Source organism: Convolutriloba macropyga, chromosome 10 (assembly GCF_964194025.1).
Source record: "Convolutriloba macropyga chromosome 10, txConMacr16.3, whole genome shotgun sequence".
Lineage (NCBI taxonomy): Eukaryota > Metazoa > Xenacoelomorpha > Acoela > Convolutidae > Convolutriloba > Convolutriloba macropyga.
Window position 1 is genome coordinate 2,901,739 of NC_134477.1, and position 27,307 is coordinate 2,929,045.

At 37.4% G+C, this 27,307-nt stretch overlaps 3 protein-coding genes across 4 annotated transcripts in view; 1 reads left to right on the forward strand and 2 right to left on the reverse strand.

Moving 5' to 3' along the window:
- The window catches only part of LOC142348366 (sideroflexin-1-like), a 134,568-nt gene that overhangs the window by 4,330 nt on the left and 102,931 nt on the right, over positions 1 to 27,307 (reverse strand). The window contains exon 3 of the mRNA XM_075399687.1: positions 642 to 1,157. Within this exon, the coding sequence (XP_075255802.1) occupies positions 642 to 1,029 (388 nt within the window). The 5' untranslated portion in view covers positions 1,030 to 1,157. The remainder of the gene's footprint in view (positions 1 to 641; positions 1,158 to 27,307) is intronic.
- Positions 2,320 to 27,307, forward strand: part of LOC142348524 (uncharacterized) — a 111,151-nt gene continuing 86,163 nt past the window's right edge. Inside the window, exons 1-4 of the mRNA XM_075399898.1 lie at positions 2,320 to 2,623; positions 5,061 to 5,135; positions 5,343 to 5,453; positions 11,894 to 12,065. Of these exons, the coding sequence (XP_075256013.1) occupies positions 2,438 to 2,623; positions 5,061 to 5,135; positions 5,343 to 5,453; positions 11,894 to 12,065 (544 nt within the window). The 5' untranslated portion in view covers positions 2,320 to 2,437. The remainder of the gene's footprint in view (positions 2,624 to 5,060; positions 5,136 to 5,342; positions 5,454 to 11,893; positions 12,066 to 27,307) is intronic.
- On the reverse strand, positions 13,883 to 26,916 carry LOC142348361 (uncharacterized). 2 transcript variants are annotated; one of them, XM_075399683.1, is made up of 2 exons: positions 26,587 to 26,916; positions 13,883 to 16,687 (listed from the first exon to the last, which is right to left on the reverse strand). In XM_075399683.1, exon 2 carries the CDS (start codon positions 16,685 to 16,687, stop codon positions 14,321 to 14,323), a length of 2,367 nt encoding a protein of 788 aa, XP_075255798.1. In that variant the 5' UTR covers positions 26,587 to 26,916; the 3' UTR covers positions 13,883 to 14,320. The 2 variants fall into 2 exon arrangements, with proteins under 2 accessions (XP_075255798.1, XP_075255797.1); XM_075399682.1 differs by having other exon boundaries at positions 13,883 to 17,106.

The window sequence follows — 27,307 nt, forward strand, 5'->3', positions numbered from 1 at the left end:
GAATTTGTGCTATTTATGCGGCGCAATTTAAGAATTTCTTAAAGAGATACTTTTCGCAAACATCGATAATCCATGAATTTTTTGAAATCTTTTTGAAAAACAAGACTATCAGATTTTCAGCCTAGAGCGCAATTTCAAACGAGTCAACAGCAATTTATACCATGTCGATCTCGCAACAAACTAACTTTACAACAAGCAAGCGAATCATCAGAGTTTTTCGAAGATTTAAGTTGTTAAAAACTGCGCCCAATAATGTTGGAAACTTCGGAGCCTTGTTTCTCTTTCCACAATAAGAGTTTGTGATTTGCTTATTTGATCACCAAGCAAACAAATGCAATCAATGCAGACCCATTCTCATAAATGTATGTTTCAAACAGCAATTGAAAATCCAACGCTCATACAACTAATTAATGGCAGTGGTGTCGCAATTCTGACGTCAACAGGAAAAAATTTATTGAAGATGAAATAATTTTTAATTACTATTCTTATTTTCATTCCTTTTCCTTAGAAAAAATTTAGGGTAATAAACTGGACACAAACACACAAAATCTTTTGCGGCAGTTAGCAAAAAAGGACAATCAATTACCGCTGAATAAAAAAACAATTTAATCGGTTTCATTGAGAGAAGAAACGAATTATGCCTATTTGGCTGTTGGTCAGCGAAGATTGTGCATTCCTATTAGTGTAGTTACAATAAGCCATGAACGACTGGTTAATCCACTGAGTTGTAAACAACTGCAACGGAGTCTTGTAGAATGTCAACATCAAAGCCGTCACAAAAGTGTTCCCAGGTATCTGGAAACTCATCCTGCCCAATAGTGGGTTCACCTCCTTCGTGTCTGGGTGATATGCTGAGGCGTACAGGGTTTTAGCCCATTTGATATCATCTTGTGATATTTTTTGGTTGGGTACAGTTGGGTCATGTACTATGTCTTTAGCGAGTTGTAATTCCTGTTTGCTTTTGAAGAGCCATATTGGATGAAGAACTTCTTTGAAGTATTGGTATCGCTGGGAAAAGGTGCTTTCCATAATTGAAAGGCGATGATTAAGGCAAGGTAGTTGTGACCTTAATTTTGAAAGCTTTCAAGTTTATAAATTTTGCTCAGCAGGGTTCAGCAGAAAATTGAGCAAGATTCAGCCACCAATTCAATCATCATCTGAAATCATTTTTTATAAATTTAATCTGAAATACATTTTAGTTAGCAAAAGCAATATCTAGAAGCTCACACTAAAAATGCAAAATCCTAAAAGCAAAAACATCATTTTTTGGGTCTTTTCGATTCTGCCCCAAGTTCGAGGGCGTATAATGGGAAACAACCTTAAAATGTAGTAGTAATCGATAGCACACATTTATTTGTGGCCCTTTACCAGAAATTGTTCCCAAAAAAAACTATTTTTCGTGGAGGTTTTCCTATGACAGCATACAAGCTATTTTCTCAAGAAACCAGTACACTTTCTCCATCTATGGACACTTTTGTCACGTGCAAGTAAGCGCAACGAAGGCTGCATTGTTGTAACTAAGCTTCACAAATTTATCCCACAAAGATTTCAATTGTTGCTCTGAAAAAATTTTGTTAGCAACTACGAGAAAAAAAATTGTAGACTGTTTCTGATGTTAAAGATAGCGTGACTCCTTAAAAAATATGGGGTTTTTCCCATTATAGCCTCCCCCCCCCCACCAGCTTAGTGGTCAGATAACCTATAGCCCCTCCCCCCCCCCCCCCCCCCATCATGCTAAATATACCATAATGTGGGGTTATAATTTCATGGGGGGGCTATAATGGGAAAGACCCAAACTATGTTTCCCTATCCCAGCTGTCTTTAATGATAGGATTACGCATTACGGTGGGGGGGGGGGATTGGGTAGTACACTACGAACGAGCTAAAGAGGTTGATACAAACACACAACACCCAGTAGCTCTGAGGACATTACTTTTTTCACGTTATAGAACCCGACATAGACACAAACGGAAAAGATCCCAAAACAGAGCTCCTTCCCATCGTAGCCCAGCTTAATGGGGCTAGAAGCCACAGCCCCCTTTTCTCCATTTTAATGGCAATAATGGTAAACTTCGACTTTTATAAGCTATGCATCTTTCAGTGTGTGCCTCCGCCCCTACCCCAAGCACCGTATGACCCCTCTCTATCCGAGTTATAAACCCCCCAATACCCCCCCCCCCCCAGCTTAGTGGACATACAATTTTTACGCCCCCATGTGCACGTGTTTTTATACATAGTAACGTGCTATATAACAACATATGAAATATAGCTGGGGGGAATAAAAAAAAACTGGGTTAGGAGGGGGGGCGAAACTGGGGTTTTGACACAGCAAGTTGAGTATGAACACAGCAGAAGCAGTCTTTAAAAACTTAACCATACTATAACCAATTTACAAGTACAACTTAGTGATTAGACCGTTAGCCATTATATACATATTATGCCACATATACAGCGAGTCAATCGCAGTGGATCGTGGTCTTCTTCTTCAGAAGAGGAGAATGAGGAGGAAAACAAGATGCGCCAACAGGGATTCGATCCTGACGATGAGAGACAGAAAATGCTATTTTACCAACACGAGGAGAAACAGTTTGTTCAGCATGGAAGACAGCAACAACAACAACAGGTAAGTGAATACGAGAATCAAACGAATCATTCGTAATGGTAATGCTTTATTTTCTTATCAGGATTTTCGAGTTAATATGCTTTCAGAATTATCAAAATATTCGCATCTATTCTTTTTGCCCCCTCCCCAGTATTTTTACGCCCCCATCTGTTGTTATACATAACGTTACTATGTAAAAAATAGCACGTGCGCCTGGGGGCGTAAGAAACATAAGCCCACTAAGCTTGGGGGGAAACAAAATAGATCCCTAAATTCTATATTGAAATAATGAAAACTACACATTAATCTATTAATGATCTTTCGGTTATTGATTGATATTACCCATCAAATTGTTCGTTCCTATTTATTTTAATAAGACCCGAATACTCCTAACTGTCTGTCTATTGGTATATTTTCATGCTGACATTGTGGCAACTCTGTTCAAGTTCTTTTGAAAAGTGATTTTTTGGGTCTTTCCCATTATAGCCCCACATGAAATTATAGCCCCCCATTATGGTATAATTACCATGATTGAGGGGGCTTTAGATTATCTGACCACTAAGCTGCGGGGGCTATAATGGGAAAGACCCATTTTTCTCCTTCGCTCTTAATTTAGAAGGTAAGTTGATCTTACTGATCTTAAACTCTGCTTGAGTTTTTCTCATCAGCTGTTTCCTCCGATCGCTCTGCTGTAATTGCGGGCAGTTTGCGCATCCATTGAAAGTTTCTGATGTACCCAACTGACTCAAGTCTGTGTGAAGATTCATCAGACTAAGCCTTGAAATTATTAATTCAGGTAGTAGGACATGTGGTTTGATAAATTACAGCAAGGATTATAAATACGACGCAAAACGAAGTTTTATACCCTAGTTAATCTACCAATTCATACGTGTCTCGTTCTTTGCCACCAATGTTTGTAAACAAAAATCCACTAAAAGACAGATGAGAGCATACTAAATATTCGAAAACAAGCAGCTGTATTTCCAAGGTATGAGAAAACTTAGCAGCTACAGTGATCGAATTGCAGCGGCCATTTTCGTAGACCTACCAGCATATGTACTTCAAATGACAATTTTGGGTTAAGGTGTAAACATCAATAACGAAATCTGCCAGCGGAATATTTAACATTCACGTTAAAAATAATTTTTGGTTCTAATTCCTCCATGGGAGCTTGTTTTGTCAGCATTCAAAATCAGTTGACTTTCCTTCAAGTAACTATCTGTCTCCAAAAAAAATCTAATCTTGTTTGCATTTTTCTCCTTGATCATGTCAATGAGATAAAATTATCATCGGCAAATTGTAGGAGCTCAACGTTGCCTATGAAATTAGGTAGAAAATGCTTTTGTATAAAAATAGCGATTCTTAAACTGTGCCTTTGGGTACACCATTAAAAACAAAAAAAAAATTCAGACATCTCGGAGCCTACTTTAACGCACTGCAATCGTTTTGCAAAGACTGTAAAAAATTAATTGCGGTCGCAGAAAAGTTGAAACACTCCTTTTTTATGCGAAAAAGAATTGAATGCTTTTCAAAAGTGCAAAAACATTGCTTCAGTGTTTCGTCCGTTTTCCATATTTTTATTACTTTCTCCGTGAAAAACAACAATGCATTTGTTGAAATTTTTTTGTTTGGTGATCCAAATTGCCCTTTCAACAGATCGTTTTGATTGATGTAATCTATCGAATGCGTAAGCAGACGTTTTTCTATTAGTTAAGCAAATGTTGGGGCTACCAAAATGGGTCGATAGTTGTTCATATGTGTTGTTAATCATTTTATGAATTGCTTTGACATATGCAAGTTTTAGAACACTTGAAAAAACACTGCTTTTTAATACAATCATTAAAAATAATTGCGCTTTTTAGAACCCACGCATGAACAAATACTGGACCAATAATTTACTGATGTCTAAGTTGTCAATGGTTTGGTAGATTTCTTTAAAGCCAAAAATGTGAAATTGAATTGCGCCGTGTGGATATTAAGAGGACCAAGTCATCCGAAAATTTGCTCGTTTCCTCAAAATTATAATTGAATGCAATGCAAATTACTTTTTCTATTTTTTTCAATTTCAGACACATTAATACCTATGCTCTGGTTTCAATTTTTTTTGACGAAATTCTATTTCTGTCTCGATGTTTCACATAGCTTGAAAAATCATCTTAATGATCTCATGCTCTCAATACCATAAATAATATTCTATTAAAGTGGCATGAGTGAATTTGATGGACTTGATGATTCCTCCCCTTGAAGGAATCCTATTTCACAACCAAGTACTATTTGGCAATTGACTCGATGTTACTTTATAAGAGCTCTTGGATGATCTAAATAGTAGCCGTTACATCTTGCATAAAAATTTTATATAATTAATTACATCTGATATTGTCAAGAGAACCCACAGCTCCATGCAGAAGCTCTGGTTCAGTTAATCACAAAAACCCCCCAAACGTTTTGGTTATTTTAGAACCGTGAGCAACATGGCTTTGCAATGCGACAGCAGATGCAAGCGGGTGAAAGATATAGACAAGAACAGCAGAAGGCAATATTTGCAATTTTGCTTAACAAAAACACTCCAAAAAGATGCCAGCTCTAAAATTTCATCAATTAGAATTGGACATTTAAATGGAATTTTTTACAAAATTATGAATTACCTTCGAAGTGAAGCGACAAATGAATGTCGTCACTGGTTGCAATCAAGTTAACATAGAAATGAGTTTTTACTTCATGTTAAGCAAAAAGAGTTAAGGCTCACCATCACCACGAAGAGCACTTTCAACAAAATCAGAGACATCAACAACAACAGATGATGGCACACAAGGAGAGACATCAAATGGCAAGTCGTGAACATCAACAACAGGCATTGTTTCTTTGCTGAAAAATATCAAAAACTAAACTTGCGTTTGGGCAATAACCTTTAAAAACCCAATAGAATAGAAACAATCACTGATGCACAAAAGGGCACTTTTTAAACACATTCTTGTGAAACAAAACTCACAATTCACACGATAGATTTATATCAAAACCATAAATATTTAAAAATATACTAAAAACTGCTCATTCACATTTTAGACACTCACAAAATCACAGCGAAATGAGAAATTATAGACCTTCATATGGTACTATTAGAGTAGTTGAATGAGTTATAGGTTCTAGTCCCACTAAGATGGAGGCCACTTGATAAACTTAAAAACTAAACCCCGCAGAATTGGAGACAGAATTGCTTCAAATCAAGCTTCTCAAATTTAGCTTATCGATTGAGGGACCAATAATCGTTTTCAAAATTCACAGCTGCTGGACCCTCGGGAAAGTTCCCCAAACATCTGTTGCATGCCATACAATGCACAGCTCCGATCAATCTGAAATCGTTTTTATGAACAACAATTCGGTTCGTCAACGCAGACAGAAGGGCAGTTTTTTTCAAAGAACAGGCACAAATCCTGTGCAATGAATCGGTAACAGCCTTATCCACGAAAACGGGCGATGTTCGTTTATTAGAAGTCTGGGAGATTCTAAGAGTACTGACCTCGGTGGTGTTTATTGAATAAGGATAAACCTTAGGTAGTTGATCCATTCGATACCCTTAAACTAGCAGTTGGAGTAAAAAGTGGAGCTGAAACTAAAATTAACTTCTCGTACTACCAGAAATCTCGTACGAAAAAATACTTCAATCTAGAACAAATAAGGTATATTGCAAAGAGATTCTAAGAACGCGTTGAACTCTGTTCAGCGTTTCCATTTCCTTACATCTAAAAGAAAGCTTCTGTCGATGTCGAGGATTCCATCAATTACAAATCTATTCTATTAGCAGAACAGATAGCTGAATTACAAATATATATTAACAAGCGAAAAGGAGTTCAGCTGGGTGATCCATCACTATGTCCTCATTTTTTTCGCGCACTCCGGTCAACAAAAAAAACAGATTCAAAACAGTAACAAATTTGGACGACGGGCTCATTGCAGGGACAGAGGACAACTAGAAGCGGTCTGGAAAATTTTATAAAAAAGAATCAGACGTGGTTTTTCTCTGTGAGCCGACAAGTGTAAACTGTGGTCTAACGATGACCTAAAAAGGTTGATATGAGAACTAAAAGGAAACGTGCAAATGGGATAAAAGTTCTTGGGGCGCTAATTGGTAATCCACATTACCACAAAAAATGTGAACATCTCGATAACTCTCTTGCGGTATTCTACACCACTGCCTTGGGTCACCTAAGCTATTGTACTCCATGCGTTGCAACACATACGCTGAGGAACCAATTGAAACTTTCGAAAACATTTGATGTACAACCAGAATGAGCTCCTTTCGAAGTGACTGTCACTTCAAGCTTTTCATTCATCCAAATTTCAAATGCGGCTTCGAATGCTGGTTAAGTTTTTGGTACAGCTGAACAGCGTGATTTTGGTTTTGAACAATACAATTGTTTGCAGACGGGTTTGTCTTTTTTCCCCTATTTTTAGATTATTCGACCAAAAATTTCCAAAAAAATGTATGATAACTCTCTTCTTATTGTTTGCTTCTTCCTTTTCTATCTTTTTAGAGGCGGCTATGTAGGTGCTAGTGCCAAGTGCTATATTGTGTGAAGACAGAGTTATCGTTGCAATATCCTTTCTAATAAAGGCTTTTAATTGCAAGTTTTTGCTAAGTGCTATTCGGGGCGCGGGCTCGGTAAAAACGCTCTTTTTCTGCTACAAGTTTTCAATTCAAGTAATTTGGTAAGCAACTGAACTGTACTGAGCAGAATCGTCTGTATGAATTTCAAGATAATAAAAGCGTGCTGTATGATTTTACAAAAGTCTTTTTCAACCAATCAAAATTTAGCATCGTCATATTACGGCTCTTTAGAAAAAGCGGAGGCGATGGGTTTCGAACCTTTAATCTTATGATTATAAACAGGGTTGCCTAGTGTGCTGTGCCAAGTGGGTCTTGATTAGTGGTATTGTCAAAGTCAAGGGATTTACTGGGCTAATTAAGTATAAATGGAAAGCAACATCAATAGTGGTTTGTTCTAAGTTTTTATTGAGTATTCCAGATCAAAATGCTGAAAGTTTACTTTCTGTTTGCTCTTTTGTGGCCTCTTGTTTTCTCGTCTGATGTATGCGAAGAAATTGAGCTGGGGAACGCGACTGCTGTATGTTGTGAAAAGAATACTACATTCCGCGTTGGCCAAGTGGATGTGAGTTTCGTGCCTTATCGGAGCCATATTTGTCCAATTGGTGATGGTGGAATTGAAGATTTGTGTCCTCGATTTGTGTCAAGTGTTTCAATGATGTTCGTGTTGGTCGTGGCAGGCGTAGTAAGCATGCAGTAAAGAAAAATAAAATCGTGCAGTTTTGTAGAAGAATAGATTCGTGCAGTAAAAAAATAATTAGATAAATTGATTTGTGGTTCTTGTCAGGTTCATCCTGAAGGCGCGTGTTCGTCCCCTGCAAACTTGTTGAAGTTTTTGTCCGTCCTCGCTTCTCTTGAGGACGAACACGCGCCGTGTAATAAGGTCCAGGTTGTGCGGCTGTCCTGGCCAGATGTATTCCACTATAAAATAACTGGAGTAGATCGGGTTGTCCGATCCTACAATTTTCGTCAGCAGTGCCATTCTGTTGTTCAAGTTAAATGGAAGAGGGGGGTCGGCTGCGAATAGAACAGGCATGACTGAGTTGAAAATTGATTTTTTGGGAAGTGAGTTTTGTGACTTTGACTGATGTGGATCAACAGAGATTTATGCCAGTTATTAGGTGTAGTTGATTGGTTACTCTTCTGGGTTTATTTGCATTTTTCCCAGGAAGATTAATGTAGTAGTGATCTGTCACGTGTGGCAGTTCCATTTGCTCCGCGTTGTGAGGGGAGTAAAGTTATGAAGTAAATCCCTCGGCATGGCAGTAAATGACAGTCACTAATGGAGTTTTCGGAAGTAATTCCCTCGGTATGGCAGTAATTGACAGTCACTAATGGAAGTTTTGGAGGAAAGTAAATTGAGAACAGTGTGATTGACGGCTCTATTGATAAAGTTATTCAGAATACGTTTACTGCGGAGAGGTCAAATTTTTATAGCGGCGTTATTCATCGACTGTTGGATCTTTTATCGAAGCTTTGCAAAAACGATTGTAATAACGAAGAAACGGAATATTCTATTTTATCAAAGTATGGACACTAAAAGGTTCGTTAATTACTTATAACAATTTAGGATTTCATAGGCTAGCATTAATCGTTTTTTTGTAATTTTAAACAGAATTATCGTGTTTAGAACGACACGAGGCAGACAAGATTTGCTAATCGAAATGAACGAGTTCAAACATCAGTACTACGATCGGAAAAAATTAATAAGTCTCGGATGGAAAGAAGTGGAAACAGTCGATGGGCGGGGTATAAATAGTTGGAACTCCTTAAAGAATAAATTAACTATAGAAGGTAAAGGGGGACTGGTTGGAGAGAATGGTTGGCCAAAGGTACCATTGGCAATAAATAATGAAGAAATTGTGGGATTGCAAGAAAGTTTAGTGGAAGGGTTCCGGGGCTGTAGAGATCAGGGCGATGTGTATAATTATGTTAGTAAATTAAAGTCGGAGAGTGGTGATAGCAGGTTGTATCAAGAAGTTGGGTCGTATGCTGGTTTGTGTAATTCAATAGGTTGGACGTTTTGTGTGGATGGTTTAATGAGTGGTGTTTTGCCTGATGGTTTTACTGGTGTAAGGAGAGATGCCATGGTACAATGGAATGAGTGGTGGACGGCGGCACATGTTGAAATTGGGGGTAATGATAGTGTTTCGAAAACGCCGTGTGGTGAGAAATTGTTTCTGATTTGTGGAAGTTATCAGACATCAAGGGATTTTAATAATGTTATGGGTACTCCGCAATATTTTATCGATTTAATTAAGAGGGGTCCTTCTGCAAGTGGTTTGGGAAAGGATGTTTGGTTTTTCATTCCGACGAAAGATAACGTGTTGTGCCAGCCTTCGTTGTGTGCGCATGCTGTTTTAACTTTTACAAAAGGTTTGTCGTTAGTGACGGGCTGGGAGGCGCGTGATCAATCGAATCAAGTTGTTGTCGATCGGACTTTGGGATCGTTTGCTTATGGTGTGCGTAAAGGTGTGGTAAAGAGAATTGTAATATCAAATAAAAATAAAAAGGCAGTGTTAGACTGGGCGAAAGAAAGAGAAGTGTCAACTGGTGGTCATAGAAGTTTTTTTTTTGTGGCTTGCGTTGTATTTTCTTTTTGCTAGCAAAACAAATAGGTTGGTGCTCAAATAATTTTGAATGGATAAAGTTGGTTTGTGCTTGTGGTTTGGTTAATTTCTCGAATTCGATAGTTTTGAAAGAAATTGTAAAGTTCTGAGTTTTTTGTAATACGGATCCGTTTGATATCGGTTTGATTGTCTTCTTGTGCGATAAAATAAAGGCTGATTCCAGTGTTTGTTTTTCTAATGATTCGAAGATTGTAAGTTGTTCCGTTAATGGCTATTTCCATGAGTTGCAAATTTTTCTTTCTTTTTAACAGAAGTAAGCGTTCAACATCTCTGTCGCCATATGATAACTCTCTTCTTATTGTTTGCTTCTTCCTTTTCTATCTTTTTAGAGGCGGCTATGTAGGTGCTAGTGCCAAGTGCTATATTGTGTGAAGACAGAGTTATCGTTGCAATATCCTTTCTAATAAAGGCTTTTAATTGCAAGTTTTTGCTAAGTGCTATTCGGGGCGCGGGCTCGGTAAAAACGCTCTTTTTCTGCTACAAGTTTTCAATTCAAGTAATTTGGTAAGCAACTGAACTGTACTGAGCAGAATCGTCTGTATGAATTTCAAGATAATAAAAGCGTGCTGTATGATTTTACAAAAGTCTTTTTCAACCAATCAAAATTTAGCATCGTCATAAAATGTTTCGTATTTTTTCCCGTTTAATCTGAACTTCGATAAAAATTGTTTCAATCGGTCTCACTTTTTTCTCATTAACAACTATTGCACGAGTCAATTGGCCACTGTATCAAACAGATTTTTAGGAAAATAGAAGACTTCAGGAAATTTAGAGCTCCCAAATTAGCAAAAATCAACTTTGAATATGTAAAACAAGGCAGTGAAATGTTTTGTCTACTGAATTCTAAGAGTTGTTTTTGTAAACAATTCGTCTTATTTCATCATATGTAACCATTCCAATATCTTCAAAACCAGGGAGACGTAAAAATATCGGTTTCCTGGAAGGAATATCAAACAAACCAAATCCACTATTGAAAAGTAAAGATGAAAAATTTTTATCTTTTTTTATTCTAACTACTTCTTGTATCAGAGCAGATTGTTTGATTTAACATCCCCTAGCATAATAAATTACAGAAGAATTCACGATTTAGAGTTTGTGGATGGCCAGTTTGAAACATTTACTACAAAAGTTTACAAAAAAATATTTTTCACTTTTGAAAATTTGCAAAAATATTTCAATTTTTATTGCCAATTTTACACTTACCGATACACTTGCATCAAGAAGTCTATACCTAGTTTTCTAAATACACCATCAATACCTAAATGAAAGTTGACGAACCAAGGGTAAAGATTCGTTGTCAACAACGTTGGTGTCGGGTTTCGTATCTGTGTGGGCGTGTGCATGTGTGGGAGTGTAAGCATGTGTGCGTGTGTGGTGTCTGTTTAGGAGACGAGAGTTTCTAGTATGCGAGAGATAGTTCTTTTAAATTTTATACCCAAATAGAGTTAGAGTGCAAAAACTATCAGAAATCATTGAAAAAGGTATCACATCTGCGAGATTTTAAAAAAAACCAGTTCAAAAATGTTCATTTTAAAGTTTGGTGCCCAAAATTACAATTACTGATACAATTGCCTCAAAAAATCCACACCCAGTTATTCAGAAAAAAAATTAAAGAAGGCCTGAATGAACGGTAACGAACCTTGAGCAAAGATCAGTTGCCAAAAATAACATTTTAAATTTTTTTAGTGTGCGCGGGTTTTAAGTTTTGTCTGTATCTTTGTCGTTCAAATTTTGATCAACCTATCTTTCTAGAATGTGTTAAACAGTTTTCGTTTTGTCTGCCGAAAAAAGACAGCATATTTTCCGGTTCAAACAGTACAAGAAATTTTGTCCGATTCATATGAGTTGCTTTCGGATGCTCGGATTCTCCCAATGGTTTCTCTGAAAGAAATTAACGGTTGTTTTGGTAACCTTGAGAGGTATGTTGGAACACAATGTGCTACGCACAGACTCGCACGAGCCATCTAGCTAATTTTTTTAAAAATGGAGGTCTATAATGAAATTTAGCCCAAAAAAATTAAAGCACGCTATATGTAGACAAAGAAACAAATCCTGTAGATTGAACAGCAAGAGAGTCATCGAAGAAGAGGTCAATTTAATCGTCAAGAGGTGGCTGGAGGTCAGAAACTTGATCAACAATTCCAGCACGAAGCAGTCGGTCAACAAGCGCAACAAGTCGACTTCAACAAAAAGTTGGCAGTTAAAGCAGCGTACAGAGAGGGATTTTCAGGTGAGAATACAATTTTCACCTTACCTTTAAACAACAACCTCGAGCAGTAAACCGAGGATTCCCATGACGGGGAAATTTGAACAAAAATATCAAAAGACGGCTGAATAATAAGAATTGCTTTACACCAACATGCTTTTTGACATCTCGCTCAGACGTGAGCACGTAAGAATACTGTAAAATTGAAAAACGCACAACTAATTTCGAACTACCAATAACAACAATTAGAAAAAAAAACTAGTATTACCTTGAGCATTCAAGCGGTGAAGTGGAAAATAGATTTCCATCAAGAAATAAAATCAAAATTTTCGAAGTGTCGCGTTCAACACTCTATAAGCAGCGACGTAACAGAAATACTTAAAAAAGATTCTTTGGAATAAAAAGTAAAGCACAGAATAATTACGTTTTCTTTTTGTTTTTTTTTCAGAACTCCCATTTTAAGACTTTTAAGATGGTAGGATTCTAACACACGGGCAATATATAAATCAGCAGTAAACTTCCAATACTGGTCATTGATATAAGTCCTTAACAAAATCCACAATTTATAAGGGAAATTCAGAGAAAACAATTTTTTCATTTAAAAACCTTGCGATTTAAAATTAAATAATGCATTTTGGTGTAGAAGTTTAAGAATTGTTGATACAAGAATATTTTTGCCAGAAGTTCCGCTTGAAATTTCAACCATAGTAGCTATCAGAGCTAAAGCAGTTATTTGAAAAAAAATAGCAGAACAAAAACAACCCAAACAATTCGGAATCAACTCAAATTAAATTTAAGTTAAGCATTATCCAAATGATAACGAACCTATCAACTTCATAACATCCTGCAATTTGACAAAAGGAAGAATCAAAAGAAATGAAAAAATCAAAAAATTAGAAAACTATCTGGAATTATTCCCACATTTTAGTATGTTTGCCATAAATGGGGGGGGGGGGCTATACGTTACGACAACTAAGCTGAAAATCATAAGTTGCGACAAATAAACCAATATTTTTAAAAGACCATTAGGTACAGTTAGTTTATGTTCCGAAAAGGCCCACCACATGATAGAAAAAACAATACAAACAATTCATATTGGGCAAAATGACCAAAGAGAAAGAACCAAGAGTTCTAAATTTGTTTACTTGTTTTTTAAACACAATTCTCTAAAATCTTTAAAGTGCGAAGTCATAATAATTGTTCCCAACAAAACGTGAAGAAGGACCAAAAAAGAAGTAAAAACAATTGAAATAGACAACATAGAAAACTCTAAAAACTGCACGAAATGCTTCAATTAATTCGGTGAAAATAGTCAATTCCAATTCTCAATTGTCTCGTTTTAGAAACATACTCAACACGAAGAACTCTGAAAAAAAACAATTGAAAAAAAACTTCTCCGAAAAGCAGAAAAACAGAATATAGAGGCAGAAAACTAAAAGAATAGGCCAAAAACAGTCAATGTCTTAATCTAGCCCGCTTTCTTTTACAAAAATAATCTTACATAGACCAATTCATTCAAAAACTCACCAAAACTACTGTGGTGTGCTGAATTCTTATCTTCTTGTTGCACGAGGTAGTTAGATTTACTGCATGAATGTACTAATCAAGTTGTTTGCGTGTGTGCATGCACAATTTCCAAAATGGGTTTTGATTATTTAGGTTTTTAGCTGAGCGGTTTGTCTTCTGATGCTGTGGATCGACAACTTCTATATATTCTTATTGAGTAAGTATATTCTCTCAAAATTAGCAAAATTTGAGGTTTCAAAATAGTTAACTTTCTGCTACTACCAAATTAGCTCTCTCTATTTACTAAGCAAATATTAGTTACAGCTTGCATCAATCTAGAATATTCTATCTGAAAATGTGTACATGTTTAAATCAGTTTAATTGATTCGAAATTTTAAGGACCGTCACACTCCCCCACTTCAGGAAACTTCCGGGCACAAAAGTTTTCTTACTACAATTTTTCTTTGACGGTCAAAATTGAGTTTTCTTTACGAGTTTTGCCACTTTGTTCCAGTCCAGTTGTTATCAGTCGAAATAGAAAAGAAGAGCCAAAAGGGCCAATAGAATTCCGAATAAAAAATATTGTATCCGAGATCCAAATTTGAATATTCAAGTCCAAGAATAAATAATTGAGAATTTATTGATGATGCTGTTCCTACGGCCATAGAAAGTTGATCGTATCATAGTTGGTTCCACCTGATTTGTCAATTGATTGCCAATTGTTAGTCCATCGTTTCTGCGGTGTATTGTACTGCAAGAGTATTTTACAAATTTTAAACTGCACCGGTTGAATAGGGGTTTATCGGATGATTAACAGTTTGAACAGAATATGATCGATCAAGATTGTTAATAGACTCTGCAGTGACATTTGGTGCACTGGGGTATAGACTTTTTTGGGATCTGGTCATAGACTTATTTGAGCTTGGTCCTAGTTCGTCCTCGTCAAAACTTTTCAACTCTTTTAATCGGTTAAAAGCGCATGAAAAAACATGATTGTTCTCTTTCAGTATATTATGTACTGCTTCTATCTCATTTGGGTCATTACTGTGTATGATGGCGATAGGTTTATGAACCACTTCAATTTGTTGATCAGCAGTCAAGAACTTAGGCAAGTATTTACGAACAAATTTAAATTTATGATAGAACCAGATGAACAGCACATGTAAGGCCAGGTTGAGAATGAACACAATGACAGTCAAGGACAAGGATATCTTTATGGGAACATATTCGCTCAAGTGAGATTTTAATGTGGGCTTTAACATAAGCATATCAGAAGTGAAAGGTTTTGCAACGGTGACTAGGTCTTCACTATTTTTTACTTTTGGGCTGAACAATAATTCTGCTCTAACTTTTCTGAGTAAGTCTACGCCTGCTACGGTGCGTGACTCGAAATATGGTAGCTGTTCAACGTCTGGAATGGATGCCATCAGATGTGCAAGCGGGTCTGGTAGTTGAACATCTATAAACTTAGCTGTAATCTTGTCACAGCTTTCCAAGTCTGATCGAATTTTTATATTGTCGCCTATTATTACTTGAAAGTCACAATCCACTGTCATAATACAGATCTTACAACCTGGAATTAGACGATTCCATGACTTGTGCTTCGAGGCGAGACTGTATTCTCTCATTTCGTACGCATCTGTCGCTGAGGTAATGAGCCATATGCCGTATCCAAGATTGTCTGCCTGTACTTGAGTCGGTAGGTAATGAACTTCCGTGTCACATGTTTCGGCAGCTTTCAGTGGTGAGCTCAAAAATAGCGTTGCTAGGCATGAGGGATGATTTGCTTGAGATGCCAAAGGCTCCTGGCAAATGCGATACCGCGATGAGCCTAAGCAACTATCAAATTGGACTTGCGACAGTGTCATTGACTCCATTTGATCCTCCGAGATAGCAAGATATGGGTCCTCAATAACCCATTTAATTGACATTCTCGGTTCGTCCTGAGGCATTGGAATAACTTTTGCGCTATAAGTAGTAAAAACTGTCTGTCGTGAAGCTAACGGAATCGCAAGGGTTAACAGCAACCCTTCTTTGACTGTAATAACATCACGCAGAAGTTTGGAGTCATAATAGGAGAGTATGTCGGAATTTGGAGGTATGGCTAAAGATAGTCTGCTTCCAGAAAGAATTAACTCGTCGGCGACAGACTGTAAAATAGCCATTAAAGAAGCTTTTGGTACGATCGACATTGGAAGATGCTGTTCAAGTAAAGTCGAGATCGAATTTAGGATGTTTGTTCGATAAGTGTACACCGCGGCTCTATAGCTTTTAACATCAGCGTACAACAGTGACAGAAGTGATGCTGTGGTGTCAAAATTGAAATTCAGTTGTTGATTTGAAAACAACAATTGGGTGCAATCTCTCAATATATGAAAATTATTTTCAATGGCCTTCAATTGTTCTTGTACAACTTGCCAGTTCTTATTTAAAGTTTCTGTCATCTGTTTTCGTGCTTCCTCTATTTCCGCTAATTTATTGCTTACAATGAAGAATTTTGCGTCGTTGTCTGTTTTCATTTTCGATACGTGGTCGACTAGAATTGTAGTAACTGTGCCCAAATGTTCAATGTTTGCTGCATTTTCTTTTGCCTGATCTTGGCATGAACCAAAGATACCTGTCAGTCCACAATTGGCTGATCCTCCGACCATCATCCCTGATCCAAAGAGCCCAATTCCAGCCATTGCAAGGGCTCCTACGTGGGCTCCCCTTCTTTTTCTTGATGGTCGTTTGTCTTCATTTTTAAGGAATGTAGCTGTTTCATTTCTAATAAGATCAACGTCTGTTTGTGATTTTTTTACTTCATTTTCGACTTTTCTTAGTAGCCAATCTACATTAAAAGACGAGGTATTGGCCTGAAAGTTTGTTGAAAAATCCAGTGGGCAAGATGCTGATGGTAGATTCCATTTCTCATTCAAGTTTCGTAAAAGTGCTTTCAGTTCTGGCTTCACGCTGAAGTTGTACTTTGGGAAAGGAACCAAAAACTGGACTGGGACAAATTTTTCTGCCAATAATATTTTTGATTCTTCATTAAATAAGATTCCTTTTTGTAATACGTCGTCGTAAGTTTTCTTCGGGTCGTCTGCTTTGATTGATAAAATACTCGTTAGTAGGATATTCAAGGTTGATGCAAGCCTCATCTAAACATTAATGGATTTTTGAACTATTTAACCTTCTGATTTGTTTTAGATTTAATTTTCATCACTTTTCTCTTTTGCTGAGAAAGGTTCAGGTAAACTAAGTCTGTTTTGCAGGTAAGTTAGCTGAAGGCTGTTTTCAGTTGAAATGTTGAAAGTTGTACTTTGCTTTCTTTTGTTCGCTGTCAGCTTCGGCTGTCAGCAAATTGAGTGGCGTGGCCACATCGTGAACTGTTGCCAAAATGGCAGTTTTGTTGTCGTTGGAGGCAACAAAGTGTGGAGTGAGTCGTCTCCCTTCTCCTGTGCTTCCTCAGAGGGATCAGAGGTTGATTGGCTAATGATAGCGCTGGCTGTCATTTCCTTTCTTTGCTGTTGCAAGTGCTCTCTCTTCTCCTTCTGTTATGGAGTTTACAAACTCATTGCTTGAAGAATAAACTCAAGACTCTACTTAGACTCAACTACCTTTGACAACTACTTAATTTGACTTCTTTACTTTCTGCGTTTTGTTTTGCTAAGAATCTTGGTGAACGCTCATACTAAGTAAGAATTTTTTTTAAGATACAATGGAGCCTAAGTTGATGGCGGCAATAATTGCCTTCAATAATCATCATGATTGGGACAAAAACATTGACTTTCTCGACGATGAACGAGAGTTATTTATTAAACGGTTTTCCGAATTCAAATTTGATGGAAAGGACTTGTTATTTTCTGGTGGAGTTGTGCCTACGATGGAGCAGGTGCAGCGTGAACTTGACAAAGTCCACTATAAATTTGATCGTCATAGACGGGGAAAACGTTATTTGAGAAAAGCCTTGATGAATGCTGGCTTTCGGATGCCAAGTTACTTAGGAGGTCTCACACGTGTAGTTGACGAGTAAGTTTTTTGTGTTTGTGCTTTAACTGTTTTCATCAAAACTGATTGTGTTTTGTGTGTTTAGGTTTTGTCGCTCCTGTCCCTACTGTTATAAGCAAGATCATAAAAATGATCGCTTTTTTATCGATGGAATAAGAGAAGGAGTGAAAAGGAAATTATGTTCTGAGCTTGGGATTGATTTCGAAAGGGATCCCGTAGATTTTGTATTGGGATCTACTGAGCTCGGGAAACCTGAAAAACCTTTGCCAAGGTCTGAGGATTTTGGGCAATGCTTGTTTTCAAGCATTTACTACCTTCTTACTGGAAAAAAATCAGGTAGTTTTTGGTGACTTTCTGGTTAACAACTTGTACAATGAGTTTCATTACTCTTGTTTTAAGGTGGAAAATTGACAAAATCACCTTGTCAGGTTATTCGCAGAAGGTGTGGTGAAAAGATGCTTGAACCTGAGTTCATAAAACTATGCTTGAAGCAACTGAAATATCTGTGTTCTCCTTTTGAAATATGTAAATCGAGGGACAGTGCCAACTCCGTTGGTGACCACTGGGTGGGTTATTTTCTGTTTTTTTTTTACTATAATTTTTTTGCAATATAATAACTTTTCATTGTTAACGTGTTCTAGTGTCTTGGCCTTGCTTATCTGCTTGGTGTGGACTTGTGTGTATACTATGAGTATCATAATGAGAATTCTGTTTGGGTGAGATATTATCATTCTGCTACATCTCAAAATCGTGGTGGAGCATTGCTTCTTTACAACGAAATAAAGAGAAATGGCAATAGAATTGGCTACCACTGCGAGCCCATAACTGAAATCCCTATCGAACAGTAAGTCTAATGTTCTGTTTTGAGTGTTCCATTTTGTTATTTTTGCAGCTTAACGAGAAATTCTGTCTCTTTTACGCATAACATTTTCTTATGGTTTGAATTTTTGAAATGTTTAGCTCACAGAATGAATTTGACTCTTTCGGAGTTAATGGTGAGATCTGCCCGCGTGCTGCCAAAGTTTTGCGAGGCGATTGAAACTTCTGGTATTGAAATAAACTCAGAATTGCGTACTAAAACTTTGCTTTCATTTGCAGGTTGTTCTAAATTTGTGCTAATTGTTGAACTTTCCTATCGAGTCATTGTCTTTTGATAGACAGTAGCTGTAACTGAGGACATTATACTTTTGCTTCTGTACTTTTAAAGTCTCTGGTGACCAATCTACTCAAACAAAAATTTGATTTTCGATATTTTTTCTTGACACTAGCTACTCCCTAGGGGGAGGGTCAAGTCGCAAAATGAATGAAAAAACTGGGTATAGAGAGTGGTACCATTTGATCCCGTTTGGTGAGTAATGATTCCCAACCCCCCCTTTTAGGGGTCGGAAATCAATATTTTACATGTTATTTGGGTTTTTCCGACAGGAATTTGACTTGTTTTTTGGCATTTTTCCCAATTTTTACTTATTCAGTTGTTTAGTACTCAACACGATACCTGATTAAAACGGCTTGACTTTAGTTTGCTTTAATGGCTTCTTAGACAGTATGTCCTTTAGATTGTTTCATTTATTTTTAAAGTTATGTCAACAAATACTCAAAAATTGTTGTGCCATTTTTGACCACAATACGGTTTTTTCTTCCTTTTTTGTTGATTTCACTTTGCTCCCTTGCGTTCTGTGGAGAATTCAATTGTGAGAGCATTCGGCATCTACATGGACGTTTCTCTGGTAAGATAACCTTTTTCCTACATGCAGATAGATTTCTATTTTGTCATTTTTGAAAACATCAATGATCATTTTGCAAACCATTGGCCAATCTAGGCCGTTTTTGTCACATTCAAGCTGTGGAATTGACACTCGTTGAACGTTATGGTTCTGAACATGCTTTCTAAGGCCTACTAAGCAAGTTTTCAGGGTTGAATACGAGGCTTTATCAGTTTTTGTTAATTTTGTGACTAGGTTATAAACAAAGCGTTGGTTGTTTTTGTCAAATATCGAAACGACAGAGCCTTCTCCAATTTCTTCACTTTTTGAGTTTCTAGATAGGTTGCAACTGAAGTTCGCCAGGCCTTCCAGTGGTGATTCACGCGACACTGATTGAACGATAGAATGTTTTGTGTTTTGAATATCGTCTGTACTATAGAAGAGTTTGAAATCGGGTCCAAAGATTGCTTTCATTTGACCAGCTGTATCCTGCCTTTCTTTCTGCACTCGTGTTCGCCTTGTTGCGCCTACTACCAAATCTAGCAATGGAGAAGGCTGTTTCGGAGACATTTGGCTTGAACTTGGCAAAGACGTCAGATCTTGTTCTTGATTTCTGTCAAATTCTGTTTGACTTCTTTTCAGATCCAGTTTTGTTGCTCGAGATGGGCCCCTATTATATGCTAACCTCTCTGTGCTTTCTCGACAAGATTTTATGATGTTTTTACGTTTTTCAGTGTTTGTTAATCTGGCTCCTGGTATTGTGAAGTTTTCTTCGAGCATAGGGACTTCAACCGTTCTGAAACTTCTGTTTTTTGGTTTCACTGATTTTTCATGATTGTCAACATCTCGGAGAAACTGAACTCGCTTCTTTGTGTTTCTGGCTAATATCGGTGTCTCAAGTGGTGTAACTTGACCTTTGTTTTGTTTTTCCTGAGTTCTGGTTGTTACTGGTAAATTAACTCTCGGTGAAATCCTCTGGTTCGATTGCGCTGTTGTGTTTGCATCCATCTCAAATGGTTCTGGGAAATTAGCGAAAGGAAAATCCTCCTCATGTAGAAGTCTTAAATGGTCGTTTTCCTGATCGAGGTTTATATTTTGCGCTTCCCTTTCGTCATTTCCTTGTGCACCTTCTACATTCACTTGTTCCTGAGGTTCTATGTTTTCATCCTGTGGAGCAACCTGACGTTCAACAAGGATTTCACGATTTTCTGGTTCAATTAAATGCGGTGGAAGTGGGTGTACAGGAAGCGGTATTGCTATTGCTCCTGGTGCTTGATCAGGTGGTCCTGGTGGTCTTGCTATCTCGTAGCTAAGTGTAGTTGAAACTGGTTGATCATCCTCCTGCTCTTCCTGTTCTGGTGCATCCACTGCAAACGTTTGATCTAAGAGGTTTGGTATTTGTTCATCAAATAACTCAGGTTCCTGTCTATATTTTCCTAACGCTGGCTCTGGCACAAACAGCTTTGGGTCAATTTGTTGTAAATCAACAGGAGATTCAAGAGGCTCATATGGTCTTAGTCGAATTCTGTGTAAACATTGCGTGTAATTCGTTCCAACTTTCCGAATTAGATAATTGGAATGTGTTAAAACTTTTTCAACTCTATAAAGGGGTATCCAAACATTCATTGATTTGTTTCCAAAATCATTTTGGTTCATAAGTTTTGGGTTTAGAATTAGGCAAAATGAAAATAATTTTAGCGGTTGCGCTGCTGCTTTCTCATCAAAGTATCTGCGATATTGATGATACCTGTGAATTAGGTTGATTTTCGTTTCAGAAAATAATTTTTGCATTGCGTCCTGTATCTCAGTGACAAAATCTGATTTCAGATCTAAAGTTTTGATAGATTTATTGAATCGTACGTCAAGTGGTTTAATTGGTTCTCTGCCGTGAAAAATTGATGTCGGTGAGCACCCTATTGATGAATAATATGAAGTGTTGTGGATATACGTTGCAAGCGGTACGTACAGCTGCCAATTTGACCATTGTTCATTTGTGTTTAGCTTCAGAATTCTCTTCAATGCTCCGTGTGATCTTTCAACAACGCCTACACTTTGCGCATGCTTCAGTGTGGCATGCCGGATTCTGACCTCCAAGAGTTTGGAGAGCTCATGCATCAACTCTGCAACTAAATTAGTTCCAAGGTCAGATACTATTGTTTTTGGAATGTAGCTATGCTTGAAAAAGATTGAGGTTAGTTCCTGTGCTATTTTCTGAGCGTTAGCCGAAATTAAGGGTGTAGCAAACAGGTACTTTGAAAAAACGTCAATTCCTGTTAGGACAAATTTGTAGGGTGATGATCCTCTAAACGGGCCTGCAATATCTATTTGCATCATGTCCCCTGGGAACGACTGTAAAGAAGAGACTGGCTGCAAAAATGTTCTTAGCGATTTGTTTGATATTGCTTTTTGTTGAATGCACGTGAGGCAATTTTTGATCATTTGAATAAAGTACTCAGTAAAACCTGGGAAATAGAATCTCTCCCTAAATTCTCTGATTGTTCGCAAGATGCCTATGTGACCCGCTGTCCTTGAATTATGAAGGCGGTAAAGCACTTCTTTCCACAGCTGTTTTGGTAGGCAATATTGTAAGCAGGCTACTTTTCCTGAATGATCATAGAATTCTCTGTATAGGATGTTACTCTGAATTTTTAGCCGATTGAATTGCTTTCCGTACTTCTTTAGTTCAAAGGAGGCATATTTCAAATCGTCAACTTTATTTTTCTTTATCCATTCAATAACTTTTTTAATGACTTGATCCTTTTGTTGCTCGGCTTCTAAATTTAGCGGCTCTAATTTATCTGATATGTTTTTTAAACTGTCCTTGGGGTCATTCATCAAAACTGCATTAACTTGAGTTGGTTTACTAATGATGCGAACTGTTGTTGGTATTTCCGCCTGATCGTTTATCTTGTTAACGTGACTTTCAACTTGGGACAGCAATCCATCATCTAATCCAGTTTGCTTTAAACAGGATATGATATTCTGGTCTGTTTGTTCACGATTATTATCGAATAGGTTGCTAAAATTAGCCATTGAGCAAAGCATCACATCAGGTGATTTTGCAATTGTTTCGACCTCAATTTCTTGAACTGGAATACGATCTGATAGTTTCAATTGTATTGTTTGATCAGGGTCTGTTTGAACACGTGATAAGAAGTCAGCTGCATAGTTTGCTCTTCCGGGTATATGTGCTATGACAAGATTGTATGATAAAAGTCGATCAAGAAAGTTCCATAAAGATGGCGGTATTGACTTTGATTGGAAAAACGATGTTAAACTTTTGTTGTCGGTTAACACAATAACGGGTTTTTCTGTACCCCAGATGAAATGAGAAAAGTGCTCTAAGGCAAAGTATAGTCCAAGAAACTCTTTATAATAAATTGAAAATTTCAACTGTGCTTCGTTAAACAATTTTGTTCCGAAAGCAACTGGAGCATATGTTTTCTTCTGCCTGTTTTTCTGATCTTTGATATAATCCTCTATCATTAAAACAAATCCTGCTCCGTAGTAACTTGCGTCGCATAAAAGAACGTATTGAAGTCCTGGTTTTGCTAGTCTGAGCGTTAAATCAGTTGCCTTCTGTAGATCTTGTTTCAAAATTTCTAATGCTTTTTCCTGCTCCTCGGTAATTTGATGTTCTACGTTTTTTCTCAAAAGTTTATAGAAGGGTAGAAGCTTTTCGCCTAGGTTAGGTATGAAGTCTCTCCAAAACTGTAGGAAACCAACTAATCTTTTCACTTGCTTAACAGTTTTTGGCATTGTTAGTTTACTCAAAAATTTTTTAATTCTTTCCCGCTCTGGTTGGATACCTGCTGGTGTAATTACTTTTCCTAAAAACGTAATTTGTTGAACTCCAAATTGGCATTTATTTGGTGATAGCTTAAGTCCTGATTTTCTAATACATTCAAATATTTTCCTGAGGTTTGGCACCAGCTCCTCAAATTTTTCTACTCCACCTCCGATATCGTCCATGTATTGTGTGCAAATGTTTGCGGCTAGACACTGATCAAGATAGTGTCTAACAAAGGAACTAAACCCTGTGACTGACTTGCTAAGACCTTGGGCCAAGCACTTGTAGGCGTACGTTCTGGATGCAAAGTTGAATGAAAGCAGTTGGACTGAAAGGTCATCAGCCATTTGCACACAATGATAGGCTTGTGAGCAATCGAGTTTGTTCAGAAATTTCTTTCCTGCAAAATGGTTTGTTGCATCACTCATATTTGATATCGGGAAATTGCTGTTTATATAGTCATTCCTTAGCAGGTGATTGATACGCCTCAAGTCAATTAAGATTCTCAAGCGACCGGATGACTTTCGTTGTGCAAATACAGGGCTGCTATATTTAGAATGCGATAAGGTTGTTATCAGATTGTAATAGTGCATGAGAGCAAGTTCAACTACTAGTTCATCTCGCAAATGTATGGGCGTGAGTGGACTTTGTACGTAAACTGGTAAATTATGTTCCGGAGTCAACTTTATCTTAAGCTCGGTATTGTAACCAACGTCAAAACGGTGTTTAGCAAATATATCAGAAAATTCCACCAAGAGGTTTTCAACTTCGGACTTCTGTTCACGTGTTAAAATTGACTGTTCCCACTTAAAATTTTCGAGAAATTTTTCACGATCATCGTGACTCGATTTAGGGTTTATGCTTTCAAGTGTCTGAAAATGTTTTATTTGATCAAAAATCTCACGCTGTAGTGGCGGTAATGATTCAGGGTTAAAGCATGTTTCAGGTGTTGGAAACCACAATTTTCCATATTCAGGAGGAGGCCTGGAAGACATTTTTTCGGAGCAATTCATTTGAACTAACTGGTTAATTCCGTTTTCGAGATTATTTGGGTCTTGCACTTTAGCCAAAGCTATCAATTGCGGATCAATTTGGATAAGTTGGTCTGCCTGGGACTGGCTCAAAATCTCAAAGGAGGCGACCATTGTGTTCGCCTTAACGTGAACATAATATTCTGTTATGTTGACAGCAGAAATCATTATTTTTCCGTGCTCATCAATTGAGCTGAGTGAGGATGTCAGTGCAATTTCAGTAGAATTTTCAAACTCGTCATTAGGGATTACTACCCCACTACATCCTGAAAAACTATCGGAATTTTCTTTCAGTGTGCATTCAAGAACTGCGTGTGAATAAGGTGGTATGGCATGTTTTTTGTTAAGGAAAATTGGAATTTTCTTCAGCTTTTTTAGGAATTTGGGTTTTTCGTTTTTGGGTCGAATTTCATTAAGCTGAACTGTCATATCTGGTAGTTTCAGTAAATTGTTCGAAGGGCAAATCCAAATTGAGTTTTTCTTAAAAAAGGGGTTGCCAAGTATGACAGAGTTCATTGTGGGCAATACAAGGAAATCGTCTGTGAATTGGTAATTTGCTATATAAAGTGTCAATCTCACGGCTTTATCAACTACGACTGGTGAACCGGACGCCATTTTTACACTTTTATAACGAGGTTCTACAAATGATAATTTGACCTTTCTAATTTGCATCTCACCTAAGAGTTTTTCTGGAATCGCATTAGCACACGATCCCGTGTCTATCAGTGCTTTTCTTTTAAGTTTATTGTCAAAATTCAAATGGACGTACGATAAGAATTCACCCTCTAGGGGTATTACTGCGCAAAGCTCTTTTTCTAAGTTTACGCTATCATCACTTTCTAAACAGTTTACTAATGATTCATTAGAGTGAGTTTTGTCTAAACTATTGTTGGACTCTAGTGGAACTTGTGGCTTTAGTAGTTTTTTGTTGATCGTTGAAATGGGAAATTTCCGGCACCTCTACGCTTTCCACGACTATTGAGTGAACACTGATTAGCTAAGTGATTCGGATATCCGCATTTATAGCAGAAAACACTAGCGTATTGCGTAGTCTCTATATGGTTCTGTGGGTCAGGTTGAGTAACTTGAACTACTGTCTGGTCTACTGCCTGTTCTTGCAAGGGTTGTTGATTCACTTGTACTGGAAAGTGTTGTTGATGAACCGGCAGACTGTAGTTATTTCTATAATAACCACGGCCTCGGTAATTGTTTCCTCTGTAGTTATTTCTGCCACGATAGCCGCGTTCGCTACCTCTGACTCGTCCTCTCCCCCTTGAAAAACCACGATAATTATTACCGGAGTTTTGGTTTGAACTTCGGAAATTCTGCTGATTTATTTGCGATTGCTCCTCAAACTGTTTGGACAGTTCACTGACCTTATTGTCCATTGCTTCCTGTGATTGTGTCAGTTTGGAGAGTGCATTGACTAAATTTTCTGAGATTGTGCTACTCATCTCATTGAACGCACCTTCAGTATAGTCGTCCATTCGGCATAGATTATGAATTGTCAGCTGTCGTCTCGCTAACAAACATAAGTCGTCAACTGTGTTATTATCAGGCTGCTCTAAAAGTTTTGCTCTTAACCAACTTGGCATGCATTTTTTAAAATATCTTTTAATTTGATTTGCCCGTTCAGTTTGAGTAAAAAGCAAATTCTGAGCGTTTTGTGCGTCAGCGGCCGCGATGCGCGCGGCTTCTGCACCTGCGTCTAATGCTGGGTTTGCTGGTGGCACTGGCGTTGGCTCTGGATCTGGGTATGCTCTGAGCGCCATGTCTCTCAGTGTTACTAAGAAATTTTCTGGTGTGTCTTTCTTCGGGTCAAACCTAATTCCTTCTAACTTTATTTTATGAAGCTCCTGTAGTTGAGGGTTGCAGAAATTATTTCTAAGTGCTGCTAAACTCAGATCTAAGTTAGCTCTTGTAGCGTCGTCTAGTGAATTGTTAAAGTAACGCAAAGCGTCGTCTTTCAAGTGTATAGAGAGAAAGTTTGCCTGTTGTGCACCTGGAATTGCTGCTACACCTATTATGCTCCGTAGAAGTCTTTCAAACTCATTAAAACTTTCGTTTTCTTTCCCTCCATAGGCTTTCAACGTAATGTTTGGGTTAGCTGCCATAACTTTAGGCAAATAGTGGAATAATTTCCTAAGATTTTTATGTCAATTTTGATCAACCTGATTTTTGTGTTAGTAGATTTTTGCGTACCTTAGGTTCTCAAACTCATAGCCTTCTATACTATCTTGCACTTAGTTACATCTTATCTCAGACTCAAGTTCGTTGTTGACTTAGAACTATGTTTTATGCCTCTGATTCCGACTTAAGGTTAATGTGGTCAATCAAAAGCTTGATATTTTTGGAGAAATATGAAAAACATCATTATAAGTTATCAGTTATCACGCTCCAATTTGTGATTGTTATCATACTGTTTGGTATCAGACTGATGATTTCAAACAATTGAAAGTGATTGAGCGTTCATCAAGTTTAGAGCATTTTAAAATTCACTGCAAAATCTGAATTTTGTAACGAACCCTTGGAGAGCTGCTTCTTGATGGCACCTGTGAAATTTCGGCCTTTTCGTCTTTCTCTAGCACGGGTGGTGTAGTAGGTTAAGTTGCTCTAGGTGCTGACTTGTTGACCAGATACTGCCGTGATCTGTTTTTTAGCCAATCGTCTGCTGTTGGAGTTGTCTTCCTTCCTGTCACCATGTGGTGTGCTGAATTCTTATCTTCTTGTTGCACGAGGTAGTTAGATTTACTGCATGAATGTACTAATCAAGTTGTTTGCGTGTGTGCATGCACAATTTCCAAAATGGGTTTTGATTATTTAGGTTTTCAGCTGAGCGGTTTGTCTTCTGATGCTGTGGATCGACAACTTCTATATATTCTTATTGAGTAAGTATATTCTCTCAAAATTAGCAAAATTTGAGGTTTCAAAATAGTTAACTTTCTGCTACTACCAAATTAGCTCTCTCTATTTACTAAGCAAATATTAGTTACAGCTTGCATCAATCTAGAATATTCTATCTGAAAATGTGTACATGTTTAAATCAGTTTAATTGATTCGAAATTTTAAGGACCGTCACAACTACTTAAAACTATCTTCAACCAATTGCAGTTTAAACCAGTTGCAACTAACTTCAACAACAGTCAAATATATGAATACAATTATTATATTCAAATAAATGTTATTGTATTCGAAAAACCACGTCGGCACATAAAACAGCTAATTTTTTTTTAAAAAAAACTACAC